The sequence below is a fragment of the Mytilus californianus genome, unplaced genomic scaffold (genome assembly GCF_021869535.1).
Source record: "Mytilus californianus isolate M0D057914Y unplaced genomic scaffold, xbMytCali1.0.p SCAF_5, whole genome shotgun sequence".
NCBI classification, from domain to species: domain Eukaryota; kingdom Metazoa; phylum Mollusca; class Bivalvia; order Mytilida; family Mytilidae; genus Mytilus; species Mytilus californianus.
In genome coordinates, this window is record NW_026262701.1 from 13,252,296 (window position 1) to 13,269,848 (window position 17,553).

Consider the following 17,553-nt stretch of genomic DNA (forward strand, 5'->3'; position numbering starts at 1 on the left):
AGACAACTCTCCATCCAAGTCAAAATTTATAAAAGTAAACCATTATAGGTCACAGTACGGTCTTCAACACGGAGCCTTGGCTCACACCTAATCTACTCTATCTAATATTGAAAGTCAATTGCAATTAACCATCAGTTTTAGGCCCGAGGAGAGAGATCAGCAGTAATGAATTATGGGTTTAATGCTGTCATTTATTTATTTTTATAATATAAAATTAAGGACTATGCCAATGTATACACAGAATACCAATCACATTTAAATTTACTCAAATGAATGGTTTGACACTTTACTTTCATATTTACTATTTTAGTAGTTTTATCTTTAAATGAATATTTTTAATCAGAGTGCTTGTAAGCATTGCAAAATGAATGCAATCTTTACCCCCAAAATTGTACAGAAGGCCTTGTTGTGACCTATAATCTTTAAATACTTGACCATCATATCCATTCTATTGGTCTTTGATGGGGAGTTATCTTTTTGGATATCACACAGATCTACCTTTTTATAGAGATTTTTTTGTATTGTTTTTACCACTTTAAGTATTACAACTATATTTTCCACTTGTCTCAACTCATCAATCAGAAATATAAAGTAATTATTTTCCCTTCAGCAAACAAAATGGTATCATTCAGTACTGGCAGATTAAGAATGGTTCAAATTATTTTTTATACAAGAAATTTCAACGATTTCAACAGAAAATGTATAACGCTAATTACCAAACATACGTGTTTCTCGTTTCTCGTTTTTATATAGATTAGACCGTTGGTTTTTCCGTTTGATTGGTTTTACACTAGTAATTTTCTGGGGCCCTTTATAGCTTGCTGTTCGGTGTGAGCCAATGCTCCGTGTTGAAGGCCGTACCTTGACCTATAATGGTTTACTTTTATAAATTGTAACTTGGATGGAGAGTTGTCTCATTGGCACTCATACCACATCTTCCTATATCTATATCATAACTACTGCAAACTTGAGGCCAGTCTCATTAAAGTACTGGAACTCAGAACTGATATATAACACCACACTTATAATAAATCACTTCTGGCCTTACCTCATTCCCTGAGTGGATTTATTTGTAAAATTTCTATAAAACTGTGGTGCTCCTAACATTGCCTCTGCAAATACTGCTAAAAATCCTATTGTCTCAACAACATACATATTGTATAACAATAGGTATGTTATTAGTCCAAACAAACCAATAAATGCAAAGATAAACTCTACATAACTACTAAAGTCTGTCCACATCCAAAAGTAATCCCAATCAAAATCTGAAAGAAAAGAAATTAAAATCAATATCTCGTGCGAAATGAAATCACAATAGAAAGCAAAATAAAAAAGAAGGGGGAAACTTCAAAATAAATGAAATAATATCTAAAACAAACCTATATATATATATATATATATATAAGTCTAGAGATTTGCACAACGATACTAATATAAGATGGTATTATACGAAGATGTTGTTAATAAATCGTGTTGACAAATATTTCGGCTTAACAAATAGCCTTCTTCGGTGTCAGTTATTTTAACAGTAACAAATAGCCTTCTTCGGTGTCAGTTATTTTAACAGTATTGTTAAAATAACTGACACCGAAGAAGGCTATTTGTTAAGCCGAAATATTTGTCAACACGATTTATTAATAACATCTTCGTATAATACCATCTTATATTAGTATCGTTGTGCAAATCTCTAGACTTATATAATTTTTTTCCTTATCTGCACAGTATCGTCTATTCTAGACGATCCGGTACATAGTAAATTTGCTGGTTGGTCCTTTTTATAGACTTCTATATATATATATATATATATACATATAATAATATTAACAAGAAATCATTGATATGGAGAGAAAAAATGGAATATTCAGTGAAAACATGAATATCATAAACTTATTAAACTTACTGTCCATCTATGAAGATCTGTGTGACAACCCAGTTAAGGTGAATAGTAATTTTGTACGTCCAATCAGTTTGTTCTGTAACAAGATTACTGGACTTTTCTCTTTTGAATTGTTTTACATTTTGTCATGTCCAGGCCTTTTATAGATTACTATATGGCATGTGTTTTGCTCACTGTTGAAGGTTGTAAAGTGACCTATAGTAGTTTACATCTTTGTCATTTAGTCTCTGGAGGAAAGTTGTCTCATTGGCGATCAAACCATATCTTCTTATTTTTATAGTAACTATTCTTGAGCATTTCTGCAAAACATTTAATGGAGATCTAAGTTGATAAGACAGTTAATGTTAGTCACAGTTCAGTATTTCTAACAATTCAATAAATGAACAAATGAAAATTATGAACAAAATTTCTATTCTGATTTGACATTTATTTTTAACTCAAAATTATAAGCTGAGTATTGCTAATATCAATGATATACAAAAAGAAGCTTGGGCTGAGTGAATAATGTGATATAGTTGTAGTCTATGAATTACCATAAAAATATAGACTATATTACAATATAATGCACCACATACAAGCAATTAATTCTTTTGATTAAGGAAAAAAAGCATTGTTATGATGTCTGTGTGCACGACACATTTCTAACCACCAGTTACACAAATTGCAAAACAAGCTTATGGTGGTGTAGAATGGGTGGGTAAAACGGGTACCGATTTTGTGTAAATAACTTCTCCTACAGATCTCTAACAGCATCTTGAAACTTCACAAAAAAATTACATACATGTGGAAGTTGTGCACCTGCTATTATGGAATTGTTTGAGGTTTTTCTTCTTCTAATTTTGAAAGACAGTAACTTTTTGCGATCAACTCCTACATTTTTCAACCCAGATCCCTTAAACTTCACAGAAAGGTTACACACAAATTGACATTGTGCACCTGAAATTATGAATTAATTGAGGAAAGTTTTTCCAATTTTACATCTTCATATATTTAAATGTTCATCATAGACCATTCTCCATTGTTTAAGAACATTATGTACAATCTGGCCATTAATGTTTTTGGTCCATTTTTTAGTAACCTGCATCAGGTACTAGCATGACCAAAAGTTGGGAAGGACAACATTTAAACATTTGAGAGCTCAAAGATAACAGCCAAAAGACAACTTTCAAACTTGTGCATTTACAATGTCACAATGCTTATGTTGTTAAGTTACTGTTTGTTCAATGACATCATTTACAATGTCACAATGCTTATGTTGTTAAGTCACTGTTTGTTCAATGACATCATTTACAATGTCCCAATGCTTATGTTGTTAAGTCACTGTTGATTCAATGACATCATTTACACAGATTAGACTTGGGTCAACTGACAAAACTCATTCATAAAAAAAAACTCAAAGTTACTGTATATTCAGAAATTATTGCTAGCATTTTTTATTGCAATTTTTGAAGAATGAACACACATGCGAGAAAGCTACACACAGATATCAGAGTGCGAGCTCTTATTATTGCAATACCCATGGAGTCGTATTATTTGCATTTATAAAAACCTCACAATAACTTCTGAATTTACAGTGGTCTATAAGACAGAAACCAAATCCATATTGACATTCAGCAAGAACTTCCACAGTTCACAGAGATATATGTAAGAATTTGAGTGGAGAAAGTGACATTTAGACCTCATAATGATAGACAACATAAGATTCATGGAATATGTCAAGGAGACAGCATTACAAAATAATACAATAGAACTCTTTAATTCAGCAAACACAGCAACAGAGTCAGAGACCTAAAACTGACATGAACAAAAAGGTTAAAATCAATTATGGACAAAAAATTCATATTATTAGCAATAGAATCAGGAAATAAATGTTTAGTGAAAGAATCAATGTAGTCCCCATGCCAGTGATGCAATATCTATAGATTATGTGACAAAATGTTTGTTTCAATACTTAATTAAACTGAAAAGTCCATGCTTTGCTATGGGAATACCAATAAGTTGTTCAAATAAAAAATAAATAAATAAACCTATCTTACTGATGTGCATTAGGTGATATTAATACATTTTGATAAAGTGAAAAAATCAATATTCTACTTTTTGACACCCTAAATACCAGACAAAACATTTGTATTAAACACTTGACTGCAGACAGAGGTTTTTGTGCCATTTCCTTGAGGATTAAAATAAATGTTTGACACTAAAACATGTCTTCTAATTCTCAGATTTCTAAGAAACGAACTTTCATCCCTTTTTCACACTAAAAGTGATAGCAATATTTAAATTGCTCATCAAAACAACAGATTTTTCACATCATGGATGGAGCTACATAATCACATCACAAAATTGTTGATAAATCTATACATTCATTCAGATTCTATGCACAACAAATTTTACATTAGATTGTATTATTTTTAAAAAGCTAGAGGAAGGGAAGTGATATCTGAAATTTGTAAATAAACAAACTTCATCAAAAATGGACTACAAAGATTGTACCATTGCCATGTGTAGAATAATCTGTTATTTATTATTTTCATAACAATCTGCTTTGTTCAAAATCCTGCCCTACCTTGTTCAAGTATTCATATAAAGTGTGACTATGTGTATAAAATGCATGTACTGCAATCAGTTTATGAAATGAACTGACAAACAAAATTGTGATAAAGGAACTTTTTTTTTCAAGTGGATAAATGTAGCGAAGACATTTAATAGATTAAGACCAAATGACATCAGGAAAAATTGTTCTGTGCCTCATTTTGACTTCAAATCATGTCATGTATTAAAGGGCCTTTCATAGCTGACTACATGGTATGGGTTTTTCTCATTGTTGAAGGCCGTACCGTGACCTGTAGTTGCTGACATTCACGTCATTTGGTATCTGGTGAATAGTTGTCTCATTGGAATTAAACCACATCTCCTTATTTTTATAATAGTTAAACTAACCATAACTTTGTAAAGAAATCACTAAAATTGTAAACAGTATGTGCATATACAATCAGTCTTAAAAAAATCACCAGGAGCTGAGTAAACAGTAAAAATTATATTGTATACCAATATAAATTTGAAGCACACAGAACATATTTCAGGATTTACCTTCATTACGAACAGGTTATCAAATTATTTATTTAACATGACAAAAAAATACCAACACATATAGTCCAGAGACACTCACCATGACTAAATCATGTACATAAATGCACAGAAAATAACCTGTTGTGATAGGTACAAAGTCTGTGCTGCTTCTGAGAATTAGGAATTAAAGGACAAAAAATTGTTTGTAATTCATCTTTATTACATTTTTTTGTCTCCTTTTTTAAGGGGTTGCGACAGGTGCACCCCATCTTTACCCTAGAAACAAAGGTTAAGGAGGTACATGTATAGGAATGCTACAGTGTAATTATTGAAGGTAACAACATGTAGACAATGTACAGGCTAATTTGATTTTTATAAAACCTTGTATAAGTTAAACCATGACCAGAGGATGTCCTTATTAATTTTCTTAGTCAATGGTCATTCAAAAGGTTGAAAGGCCTGGGATCATGTCTCATAGCAGTGTGCTCACTAAGAGTGAGGGAGGTTATGGGATCCATCTCTGGTCTATTTATATGTGGTTTTATTATGATGCTGAATTAAGGTTTGGGTAGGCATGCATTGAAATATAGTTTTATATGCATCAGTTACTGTTGGTGTATCTGTTATTATGTATGTTTTACTTGTCAATTTCAGGTCTGAAAACTGTTATAAAGGATAATTTTTACATTGCCAGAATGAATCATAATTGCCAAAGCACAAAATGCTATTTTTTTCAGTTAAAAGTAGCATGCAAGTGAGCAGGAGGTACAACACTGAAAGCCATGCAAACATAAATTACGTACCAAAAAATGTGTGTTCAGGGGGAGCAACTCCATGATGTGGAATGTCTCCATTGTGTGTAAAATCTGTGGTAATGATTTTTATCATTAAAGTGTGAGTTATAACTTTTAATACTTGATGGAATTAGATTACATATTAAGAAATTATCCTTTTTTGTTGTTACATGTACCGGTAGTACAAATGTATAATGTTGTTGAATTTGAAGACATGAAGACACACATAATTGAACAAAATAATATTTATAAACAATACACATATATTCATTATCAATGTTTTTTCAATTTATGTATTTTTTGTAATTTCGGTTCATCATCATGCAAAGACTAAAAACAAGGGAAGAAAACAGGTATACAATAACTGTACAATAGTCAAATATCTATTTTTATGTCATTAAGGCCATAAAAAAGAATATTGTTTGCCCTACCCTACCTACCCAGAAAATATGTGCCTACTCAAAATCTTTTATTGTCTTGATGTGAAAAAGTTTTTTTTTAATCAGATAGGCATGAAGACTAAACAAAATCTGACACTTCAATTTCTCTTTGCCGAAAAAAAAAGAAGAAGAAAATGCCTACCTACCTACCGGTACCCACTGTCTCTACCTTTGGGTAGGGTTTGGGCAAACCAAAATATTTTTAGGTGTGGCCTAACCAGAAACATGTGACTTATGACTTTTTTTCTGTCTAGTAAAAGTAAGATTTATCATTTGGGGACATGTACAGTAAATGCACTATATTGTTATGAGAAATTTAAAAAGCAATTTTTACCTAATCAACCAAAATGAAAAGTGTACCAGAGTTTGACCTGATATGGGATAGACAGATGAACAGAGGAACAAATAAACAGGAAAACCGAATGCCCCTTCTATCTTAGGAAGGGCTTTACAACAACTCATACATTCAGTTTACTTGGTCTTAAATGACATTTTACTACATGCTTACACTGAAGGAATAACATGTGTTGAATGGCTGTTAAACAATTAAATAACACAATAAATATAGTCTGATGGATACCTTACCTGTAAATTTATGTTGCTTAGCAGCTATAATCTCTGTTTTTCTCCGAACGTGAACACAAAGATGAACTAAAGCCATCATTGCAAATAACATAATTATACTCTGTGCTAAAAGTGGTAATTCATAATGTTTGCCAAACCTGTAAATACATGTAGTAACAAAATTTGAATTGGAAAGTTTTTCAGTAATTTAAAGTTTAATTCTGCACAAATCAATTTTACATGTCTGGATATATACAATAACTGACATCATAAATACACATGTAACTTGTGACATTGTAAGTCAAAATAACATACACCCCTTTTTATTGTTTGGTTTCTGTCTCAGTGACACAAACGCACATTGTCTATAAACTATTTTAACATATATATTCAAGAATATCAATTTGAGTATGAATGGGGATGGGTTCAATTCAATATGATATCAAATGATATTACATGGCAGTGGTGGATCAAGAACTTTTCATAAGGGGGGCCCGCTGACTGACCTAAGGGGGGGCCCGCTCCAGTCATGCTTCATTGATTCCCTATATAATCAACCAAATTTTTCCCACAAAAGGGGGGGGCTCTGGAATAATACTTGCAAACTTTAATTCTGACACCATAATGAATATGACAATACATGTATAATAGTCAGTTGGGATGAACAATTTAAACTGATATTTAACTTTTGAATGATTTTTTACAAATGCATTTAACTACACTGTATAAGAAGATAAGCTTAAGAATGTCTGTTCTGAAAAACAGCAAACTTTTTATAACATTAAATCTTACGAGAATGTGAAAAGAAACAAGAATGTGTCCATAGTACACGGATCCCCCACTCACACCATCATTTTCTATGTTCAGTGGACTGTGAAATTTGGGTCGAAACTCTAATTTGACATTAAAATTAGAAAGATCATATCATAGGGAACATGTGTACTAAGTTTCAAGTTGATTAGACTTCAACTTCATCAAAAACTATCTTGACAAAAAACTTTAACCTGAAGCTGGACAGACGGATGAACGGACGCCGACGGATGAACAAACAGACACACAGACCGAAAAACATAATGCCCCTAGGTGGGGCATAAAAATAGAACTAAATTCTAATGTGATTGTATTTTAATGCTAGCTTATTATCATGATTATAGGGGTCTTAAAAAATGAAATATATTGTACTTAACTTAAATAAGCATGTTAAGTAATGAACTTTTCAGACTATGTACTGTATAATAATGAAACCGATGAATACCGGAAAAAGCCACACTTGTATGTTTCTGCTATAATTTGTTTTGTTAATGGAAGAAAACTAAAATATGAAACATTTTCCATTGCCATTACAACTGCATTATACATATATATGTCTGATAAGTTTGATGATATAGTTTAGTATATAAATTATGTTTCTACTTAGGAGGACTCTTAATCCTATACAAACCAAAACATTATCCTCAGTATGTTTGCTATTAAAAGTGTCAAACAGACAAAGGGAGAGAATCCATCTGCATTCCCTGATCTTTGAATGTCTCTGTATTGTGGAATAAATGGAACGACTCCACCAAAAATCATTGCTGCCGAACATCCCCAGCTGATAATGTTGAGAATGGTGAATTCTGGGAGCTGTATGCCTCCAAGGAGACCTGCTGCACTCAGTACCATATTGTCACTGCTCATGGTATGTCTGTGTTTTATATAAATTATTCTGATTCCTCATGAATTCATCTCTCAGTGGAAATAAACCTCTGAAAAACAACAATTCATGTAAGTCTACTACATGTAGCATTCATGTTATTTCATTGAAATATCTTAAGTATGATCAAACTGTGTATTACAGAAAGCCAAACCACAAATTAAGCTGATATCAAACAAGATATAAGTGAAGAACAACACACATACATGTCATATTCAGTTTCTACCATTTTTTTAATTTGAAAAAAAATTAAGGACACTATATAGGCTTTAACCATATATTTCCTTTGGGTCTTGCTAATAATTTGGGTTAAACAATATGTAGTAAAGTGGTAACCTTCAACATATAACAATTTGATCAGACCATGTTGTCTGATTTTCAAAATTTAGAACCATTTTGTTCATTTTGACGAACTCATGCCAATTAAATTAACTTGTAAACAAACTTATCTGTACCAATAAAAAGTTCTTGACCAAATCTCATGTTTTCCTTTTCTGTCAGTACCATTACATGGTCAATAAATCCATGAAATCTGTTCATAGTTTTAATTCACAGTTTATTTAAACATTTTAAATTTCTTATAGAATAGAGAATGGCATTGAACGTGGAATGTGTCAAAGAGATAACAACCCGGCCAAGGAGCAGGAAACAGCCTAAGGCCACTATTAAATGGGTCTTCAATGCAGCAAGAAAATCCTGTACCCCAAGGCAGGCTTCAGCTGGCCGCTAAACAATAATGTGTACTAGTTCAGTGAAATGGACACCACACTAAACCCTGAAACATTATGAACATACAAATGAACCAAAATTAAGAACAACACATAACTTACAAAGGCTAAGAGATTCCGGACTTGGAACAGGTGCAAAAATGTGGCTGGGTTTGTTCACATAGATAAACAGGGATGTTTATCAAGAACAAAAAAAGACATGTTACAGGATCTTATTTATTTCAGTCATCAACTTTATTGTAATGAAAAGTGATGAATAGGTAAACTGATTTATTATAGAATTATCAATATTATAGGGTTATTGCATGAATATTGGGGAATATTGTCCCAAGTAGAATTTTATATTGCACGAGCTTGCGAGTGCAATATATGTTCTACGAGGGACAATATTCCCCAATATTCATGCAATAACCCTTTTATTGTATCTGTGTATAGCAATATAATATCTGAAAGTAAAAATTGGTTTAAACTAAGATTTTGTCGTTGATGACGTCATAAATTTTGAAGATTTATTGCACTAGTGCAATATTAGAATTTATTGCACGCTAACTTTTGGTTACTTTCTGTGGAAAATATTATATTGCTATGCAGCTTTTTTTTTATTCTCTGGATTACACTGGGTCTTTTTTTAAATTTTAGTATGTTATGACCCATGGGTCTTAAATTTTTTACATAATTTAAGTCATTTCTGAGGAATTAATAAATCAGGGTCATCATGGTCATGTTATACAAAAATTTATATTCATCATGTTCATACCTGAAGCCATGGCAACGGTGATAAAGGTTTTGTTGCATTAACTACAAGAAATCTTATCAATGTGAAGGTTGTTGAAAAATAGGATCAACCATGCCAGATCTCTTCTTTCATTTAATTCAAGAGGCAGCAAATACTGACCAGCAGATGGGGAAATGTGAATGTCAATGAATGTAATGGAAAAAGAGCGAAAAAGGGAGGATTAGAAAGTATAATCCCTGTGAAGGCTAATATTATGTAAATTACATCATAAATGCAGGTGGTGAGGTAGAATTCAGTATATGAATCCCAGAACAGTTTCCAGTTAGATAAGTATCCAACTTTTGACTATTTAAGATATTTATTCAAAAATTGATAACAACACTTCAAAGAGTTTTTATTAAGCTGGTTGACATGTGCATTATTTGATAACCCTGCATACCAAGGTATCCAATCCAGGGGTCTCTAACAAAAGTCGGCACTATGGCATTGGTTCACCTTTATGGAGTTATAATTTTCAAAACTTGTTAGCCAGAGCTATTTCATTTCTTGACCTAAAATCTTCATTTATGATTTGGGGGCCTCGGTGGCCGAGTGGTCTAGGTAGTCTAACTGCTGTATCACTAGCCAGTCAACACTGAGGTTGTGAATTCGAACCCCGCTCGTGCAGGTGCTCTCGACTCCAATCTTAATTGACTAGGATTGTCAGTTTTCCTACCGAAGGTCAGTGGTTCTCTCTGGGCATTCCGATTTCCTCCACCTATTATATAATCAAAGTGATGGAAATCACTCATGGAAAGATTGGAAGAGTAGTTTGAATAATTTCAAATCATATTTAGGTATGGTGTGGACAAAAAAGAACATTAATAAAGCACTATTGCTGAAAATTGCATTAACTGCTGGTCTTTAGAAGGAAAAGCACTTTTCCAGTAGATAAAATGAGCTAAATGTGATTCAAATTGAATGATAGGGGGTCCCTTAATTTGCACAACAATTTCATTAAATTGCAGTTATATCTTTACCAAATGATGTTCCCCTTTACACATTTCACCTTTTACATTTTATCTTCTGAAACAAAACAAAAATGCATAGTCCAACAGATAGACTTGAAGCTAGGAACTTTATGGGTCAAAAAATTATCTAAAAAGGTTGTTTTGGGGCGTTTTGTAAGTTGAAACATAGGTATACTATTTTTCTCCTCTGAGAATTGCTTATTGATTTTGAAAACAAATATCATTATTATATGACATTGAAGATTAAAAGTTATAGAGTTACTTATTTTATTGAAATGAGAATTCTTTCTTGATTGCAAATATATATATACACTTCTTATATTCGAATGACTAAAATTGTTAAGACATTTGATGGGGAATAAACTAACAAAAAAATTGGTTTGTTCTGATTAAGAGTTTAAAAAATTAACTCAATGTGTCAAGCCAATCACTGATAAAAAAAGTGAACTAACCTAAATTGTTGATTAATTACAGATGATTATTTCAGATTTATCAAATAAATCATAGGCCTTACTTGAATACCTTTTATATATTTATCTAGATTTCATTTTTTTAAAGATCTGTTAATCCTTAATTATTCATTTATCTTTAAGACATAGTTTACAGAATCACTTTATGTAGTGTAGATCAAAAGTAATAGGCAATGAATAAATCTATCATCTATATATATCAAACATCAAACATCTAATATATACATTTGTGTATTCAATTATGAGGTCAAATATTTATGCATTGAGATGTATATTGAAGGGTCTGTATAATTATGTAAGACTGAGGTTGATTAGTAATGTCAATATGATTGGCATTTAAGGAGGTGGGGCATTGTAAATAAGGCCCCACCTTGTCTGATATTGTTTAGTGATCATGACAGTTGTCAATCATAGTAGTAATGGATCATTACTCAATTACCTAATCAAAATGATAAAAAAGCCTGCATATCAACACACTTTAAAGACATACATACTTGAATGAACTGCACCAAAAATATACTCAAATTTTTCACAGTTTATATGTGCATATGTGCACAGACATGAGAATCATAAGGAACTATATTTCAGTGTGTATACATTTTGTAGATTTAGTAGCTTACCTGTGCTTAGTTACTTGTTGTTCGGGAGGCCAGTGCCTTAGGAAAGATTTAGAACAAGTTCCAATCTTTCCAAAAACTGATCACCATGAAATAGCACAATAGTGTTGAAGTGGCATTAAACACCAATCAATCAATCATTTATGATTCATTCTAAAGAAAACATATCATGCATATAGATCTTTCAACATGTTGAAACATGTACAGTCTCAAGTACTAGAGGGTTCAACCAACTGTTCAAGTTTTTACTAGGAACTATCATCGGTAATTTTGTCTGAAGAAGCAAGTTGGAGACCTTGTTAGTGTTTAAGAAAATATAAATATATTAAAAAAAATCTGGTTTCACACTTGTGTTATATACTGTGAAAGTACTTAAATTTGTGGGTGTCAATTTTCATGGTTTGAGCAAAATTTACATGTTCGTGGGTTTTAAAATTCGTGGATTTTAGTTTTCTAAAAAAAAGGAATTGAAGAATTGAAGCCATTATATTTAGAAACAAAGGTTACAAATTGTCTTGATTGAAGGAAATTGCAAAGTAAAGATTTGAATTGTTGAACCTGGATAAATTGTAGTGATGACACTAATTAACCCGAGATAGAGCGATCAACAGATTAAAGAACATCAAAGGTGTCGATTAGACAATAAACATGTCACCTAAAGAAAACGGTTATATAAACAAATGATATAAATGTACCTTGAAATTTTAAATATGTACTATTCAAAAGCAAGCCCAGCATGAAATTTTTATCATAAAATTTATTTTATTTTAGAATGAAAAGATCAAAAGTTGTAAAGTTTAAGTTTTTAAAGATTAAATGGGTATAATCCTTCCTGCAGTTGTAGTTGATAGTCCGTTTGCCCTGTGATTACTAGTAAAGTAGTCTCAGATTAGCCGATATTCAATATATTCTCTAGATCATATCGTTAGTCAAACCTACATGGGGATCTTTCCATGTCTTGATTTTGACATTACAGTTGTTATATTTCGTTGGACACTTAAATTCGTGGATAAAGTCACCCAGGTAAACCGCGAAAATTGGTTCCCCACGAATAAAAGTACTTTCACCAGTATAGGGATCACTATGTCAAGAATTATAGGTTCCATAATGAGTGAGAATTGGATATCCCTTGATATCAACTTGAGTTATTTAATTTCAATTTAATTATAACAAGCCTGTGTCAAGTTTATTAATACATGTATTACTTTTTAAATTAAATAACGAGAGTTGATATCATGCAATATCCAATTTTCACGAGTTATTTAACCTATTCTCTCATGGTCAACACTCTCAATGTCTAAATAAAAAATTCTGCAAATCATTGATCTAGTCTTTTGCACATACCAGTATGCATGGTATGATGTCATATGTCCTTTTCTGGCGTCAAACTTTCATCCAAAAAGAAGATTTTCAGGTGAAAAGTGTGATATTTTCTATTCTATTAACAAATGATTAAAGAAATCACAAATGTCTGAGTTGCTATAAATGAAATGTACATCTTCTCAACCTTTGAAAGTCATCAATGACGTAACAAATAACCAATAGAAATGTCTTACTATCATCTCAGCCAATAAAAAAGGCAGTTTTCGTATCACCTTTTTGTATCATACTCTATGCAGTGTGATACAAGAAATATCTCTTCATGCAGGATATAGAGAACAGGCCGCAACCATAAGAGAAGGATAGTTAAACCGTAAATGAATCCTATTTAATTTTGAGATTTGGCTAAGTAAAATGAAGAGACCAAAAAGACACAAGATCTGAAATAAAATCATCAAAAAGATTTAACCCTCTTGCTGTTGAGTTTTTTTCTTGCTTTGTCGCGCCAAAAGCATCTTGACGTTTCATATCTGTGACGTTGCAAAACTTGTGCCTCAGTGTAGAACAGCTTTCCCTCCGTCCATAATTTTTCCCGTGTCAATGTAGCCGTAATTATGAAAAGCGATGTAAAAGTAATTTTATGTAAACTATTGCTCTAAGATTGTTATAAACGATGTTTTTAATAAAACATTATTCAAAAATACAACTTTTAACCTTGAAATATACGTTTTTTTTATCTTTCTTGTCTTTAAAAAAAAAATGAAAATAATATACCCATTGCTACTAGCTTTATAAGCGCTTTTGTTTTATCTTTGTCAAGTGAAATGCATAACTGATTCTTAACCACATCTAAAATACTAAAATATATGTATCCTTGTTATCCGATTAGCTAGAAAACCTTGTTATAATTGATAAATACTGTAAAAAAAATCTCTCAAATAATTATACAAACAAAACAACGGCACCCAATGAACATAAAAATAAAAACAATGTGTGTACAAATAAAAATAAATAAAATCTCTGAGCAGTCGATTCTATGAACTACTTCTTGTTGTAAAGTATCAAACGTTTCAGATTAAAATTTTCATTCCAATCCTTGTTTCGGTAGGCGAGGAAATAATTTTATAGACGTTATTATCCATATTCATTTTGTTTATTTTTTAATCATGTTTTTTATTATTTTGTTGACCACTTATTGCTCAAAATTTTAGAGAAATGTTTGAAAATACGAATTTAAAAAAAAAACAACAGAAAAACGAGGGAAGAAATTCTCTTAAATCAATTTCTATTGTCTACAAGCATGACAAGTGAATATGAATTAATAATAATTCATTTTCATTTTCTATGATGAAGTACACACTGTTTATTAATTGGCATACACGAAATATCATTTAAAATCTGTTGATTGATAAATTGTTCTCTTCTCAACGTTCAGTGGCAAGTATTTCATACAATTTTTAGGACGTCTGAAATTTAATGTACAATAAATCTGTTGCTCAGTGGGTCCTACAAAGTAAAAGATCTGTGATGAATGGCTGAAAATTGAGGTTGCCACTGGGAAAGGATATGTAGGATAGGAAAAAAAATCATTTGGGCACCTACTAATTCAACATCCCCATTTCGAATGAAAATAAAAATTTTTAGACTAGTGCTTCAATGATGAAACAGGTATAACATGTATTAAAATATCGTATGGCAATACAAGTATATTGGGGAAAATTTGTGTACTTTTACAAAAAAAATCTTCAAGAATTCAATTGCGGCATTTGAGCTGTACTGAAATTTTCCAGTTCTCTTAAATAAAGCGTGTATTGGATATATTGATATTTCGCGTAATCAAGTATAACAGTTTCCCTTTCTATGATCATTTATTAGGAATGCGATTATTATATGAGATATTCTGATTGAATGATGTATGAAAGTAAAACTGATGTTTAACAAATTTCTCGAAAGTATGCAACATTTTACATGAAAATGACGAACTAGATAATTAGTAAACACATTAAATAAGTTGGTATTATAGTACTAACAAGCTTATGATCCTGTATCATTTTTTGACATCTTTTTTAAGTACACAAATAATGCATTTATTTCAGTTTGCTTCATTCCCGCCAAAATCGCCCTTTTGGTGCCGTCTTTTGACATTGTCAGTTCCCCTCAGTACTGTGACGTTACCATGGGCCTTTGACGTTCTACACAATCAACAAGTTTTGTGTGTAGAAGCCATAAATGTCCCTTTTGGCAGCAAGAGGGTTAACCGAGGTTTCTGTTTAATTAGTCCAAATAATTATGACGTCTTGAAAGGCAGGAAGGCGTTAAGGCAAAAATATAAAATAGCGTTTCAAGATTTCATGATTATTTGGACTACTGTTTAAATTGAACAGTAGTCCAAATAATCATGAAGTCTTGAAAGGCTATTTTATATACATGTCATGTGTATGACTACGTGTATCGTGAATAATAATCATGTTTCTGATGACTGTTGCATGGGAATGTGGCATCTGTTTTGTTCCAGTTATTCATATTTATGTTCAGTATTAATCATGATATCTCTATTCAAGTTAATACCTTTTGTTAAAGACTTGTTGGAAAAGGATCAAAACTTGAGGAAAAATAAAACCGGAAGTCTTGTGTTGTTTTATTTTTTAGAAACTTCATAAAAATATGAGCGGAGTCAAAATCCGAACCCATACCCAAATAATAATTAATAATAAATAGAAAGTAAAACCCAGAATAAAGCACACTATCGTATAAATGAGTCATACTTAAGTCGTTGGATAATAAAAGAAAATCGACAAATGAAGATTTAAATGGCAAAATATGCGAAACCACGGACAAAATCCTCTCGATGACTCAGTAAATGATAATCAGACGAATAAGGCAAATATAATACTAACGACCAATTCCAATCTGTCTTATTTCTACGGAAGCCTTTTGGGGCCATGCCAATTTACTTTTTACGATTTGTTATAACAGATTATTAATTTGATATGACAGATTATTAATTTGATATAACAGATTATCAATTTGATATAACAAATTATCAATGGCATGGCCCTAAAAGGCTTCCGCATACACAAGAATTGCGGACAGCTCAGCTGGATGGCTTTATCAGCTACCACACAGAGAACCGTAATCATTGAAAATTTTTTTAACGTTATTGTCTATGGGGAATTATGACCACTAGCTAAATAAACGAGTACTATGTCTATTTTATAAATCTCATATAAAATTAATAAATTATAGAGATCTCACCAATTTTTTAGCTTTGAAATGGTGTAATAAAATTCACTTTATCTTGATATTTACTGGTGTCCCTATCATGTTGAACGTCGGGTTCTTTTTTGGTTGAGATATGTTAAATTACGAGGTATACATATTTTATAAAAATTCATATTAAATTCATTTTTTATTGTAAATCAAATTAACAAATTATACAGTATTGGCAAATAATTTTCCTATCAAATGGTATAAGAATCGTCATTTTAAAATAATGTTTACTGTTGTCCCTAAGCATTTGAAAGTGAAACTTCATTATTTATGAATACGATGTATATTCATTCAACTAAGATTGACCGTATTCAAAGACAAATTGGTCTTGTTATTTAGTTGAATTCTCATTTTTATGATGTGAACTTCTTTTCTAATTACATCCATCATTTTAAATATCTAGTTAGGTTTTAAACAATATATTAATTTCTATTATACCAAAGAGTTCTTTAAACATCAAAGTTTTAAAAGTAGTGTGGTTTTGTTGACATCTTGAAGAAAAATATGCAAAAAGTGTTGTTTTTTTTTTCGTTTTTTTAAAGGCTCTGTCTAATTAATCTTATTTTGATTTGAGTAATTATATTATTATTATCAAATATTTGAATACACAATTGCATGATTGTATTATTGAAAAAAAATGTCTACGAAATCTGAAAAACTAAATTGAAATAGAAAAGATGACAACGTGCAATTTTTAATGTTATTCAAAACATACAAAATTTTATACAAGTTTTGTATAATGAAAAGGTATAGGGAATATTATTCTTATCATTATAAGAAATGATCAGAGAAGTAAGTGCAAGTATTTTGAATGTATACAGTAAGATATCATAGCATCAAAATCATTGTTAGGATATGCTGTCTTTATGTTCTCCTTCATACATTAATCTTATTGTTTAGTACAAGGATGTATAGTAGTATTATAAAAAATCCTTGTTTAGTATA

The 17,553-nt window shown here is 31.2% G+C and overlaps 1 protein-coding gene across 4 annotated transcripts in view; it reads right to left on the reverse strand.

Annotated features, from left to right (window-relative positions):
• The window catches only part of LOC127701603 (solute carrier family 66 member 2-like), an 86,284-nt gene that overhangs the window by 50,005 nt on the left and 18,726 nt on the right, over positions 1 to 17,553 (reverse strand). For 2 of the 4 annotated variants that reach the window (XR_007982123.1, XM_052205560.1), the window contains exons 1-5: positions 15,907 to 15,993; positions 8,206 to 8,509; positions 6,786 to 6,922; positions 5,770 to 5,832; positions 1,049 to 1,265 (exon numbers count right to left, since the gene is read on the reverse strand). Coding sequence is in view for 3 of the 4 variants with exons in the window: in XM_052205560.1 (XP_052061520.1) it covers positions 1,049 to 1,265; positions 5,770 to 5,832; positions 6,786 to 6,922; positions 8,206 to 8,441 (653 nt within the window). In the remaining variant the exon portion in view is untranslated. Of the gene's footprint in view, positions 1 to 1,048; positions 1,266 to 5,769; positions 5,833 to 6,785; positions 6,923 to 8,205; positions 8,510 to 15,906; positions 15,994 to 17,553 lie in introns of those variants that run through there. The other 2 variants (XM_052205561.1, XM_052205562.1) reach the window with 2 other exon arrangements.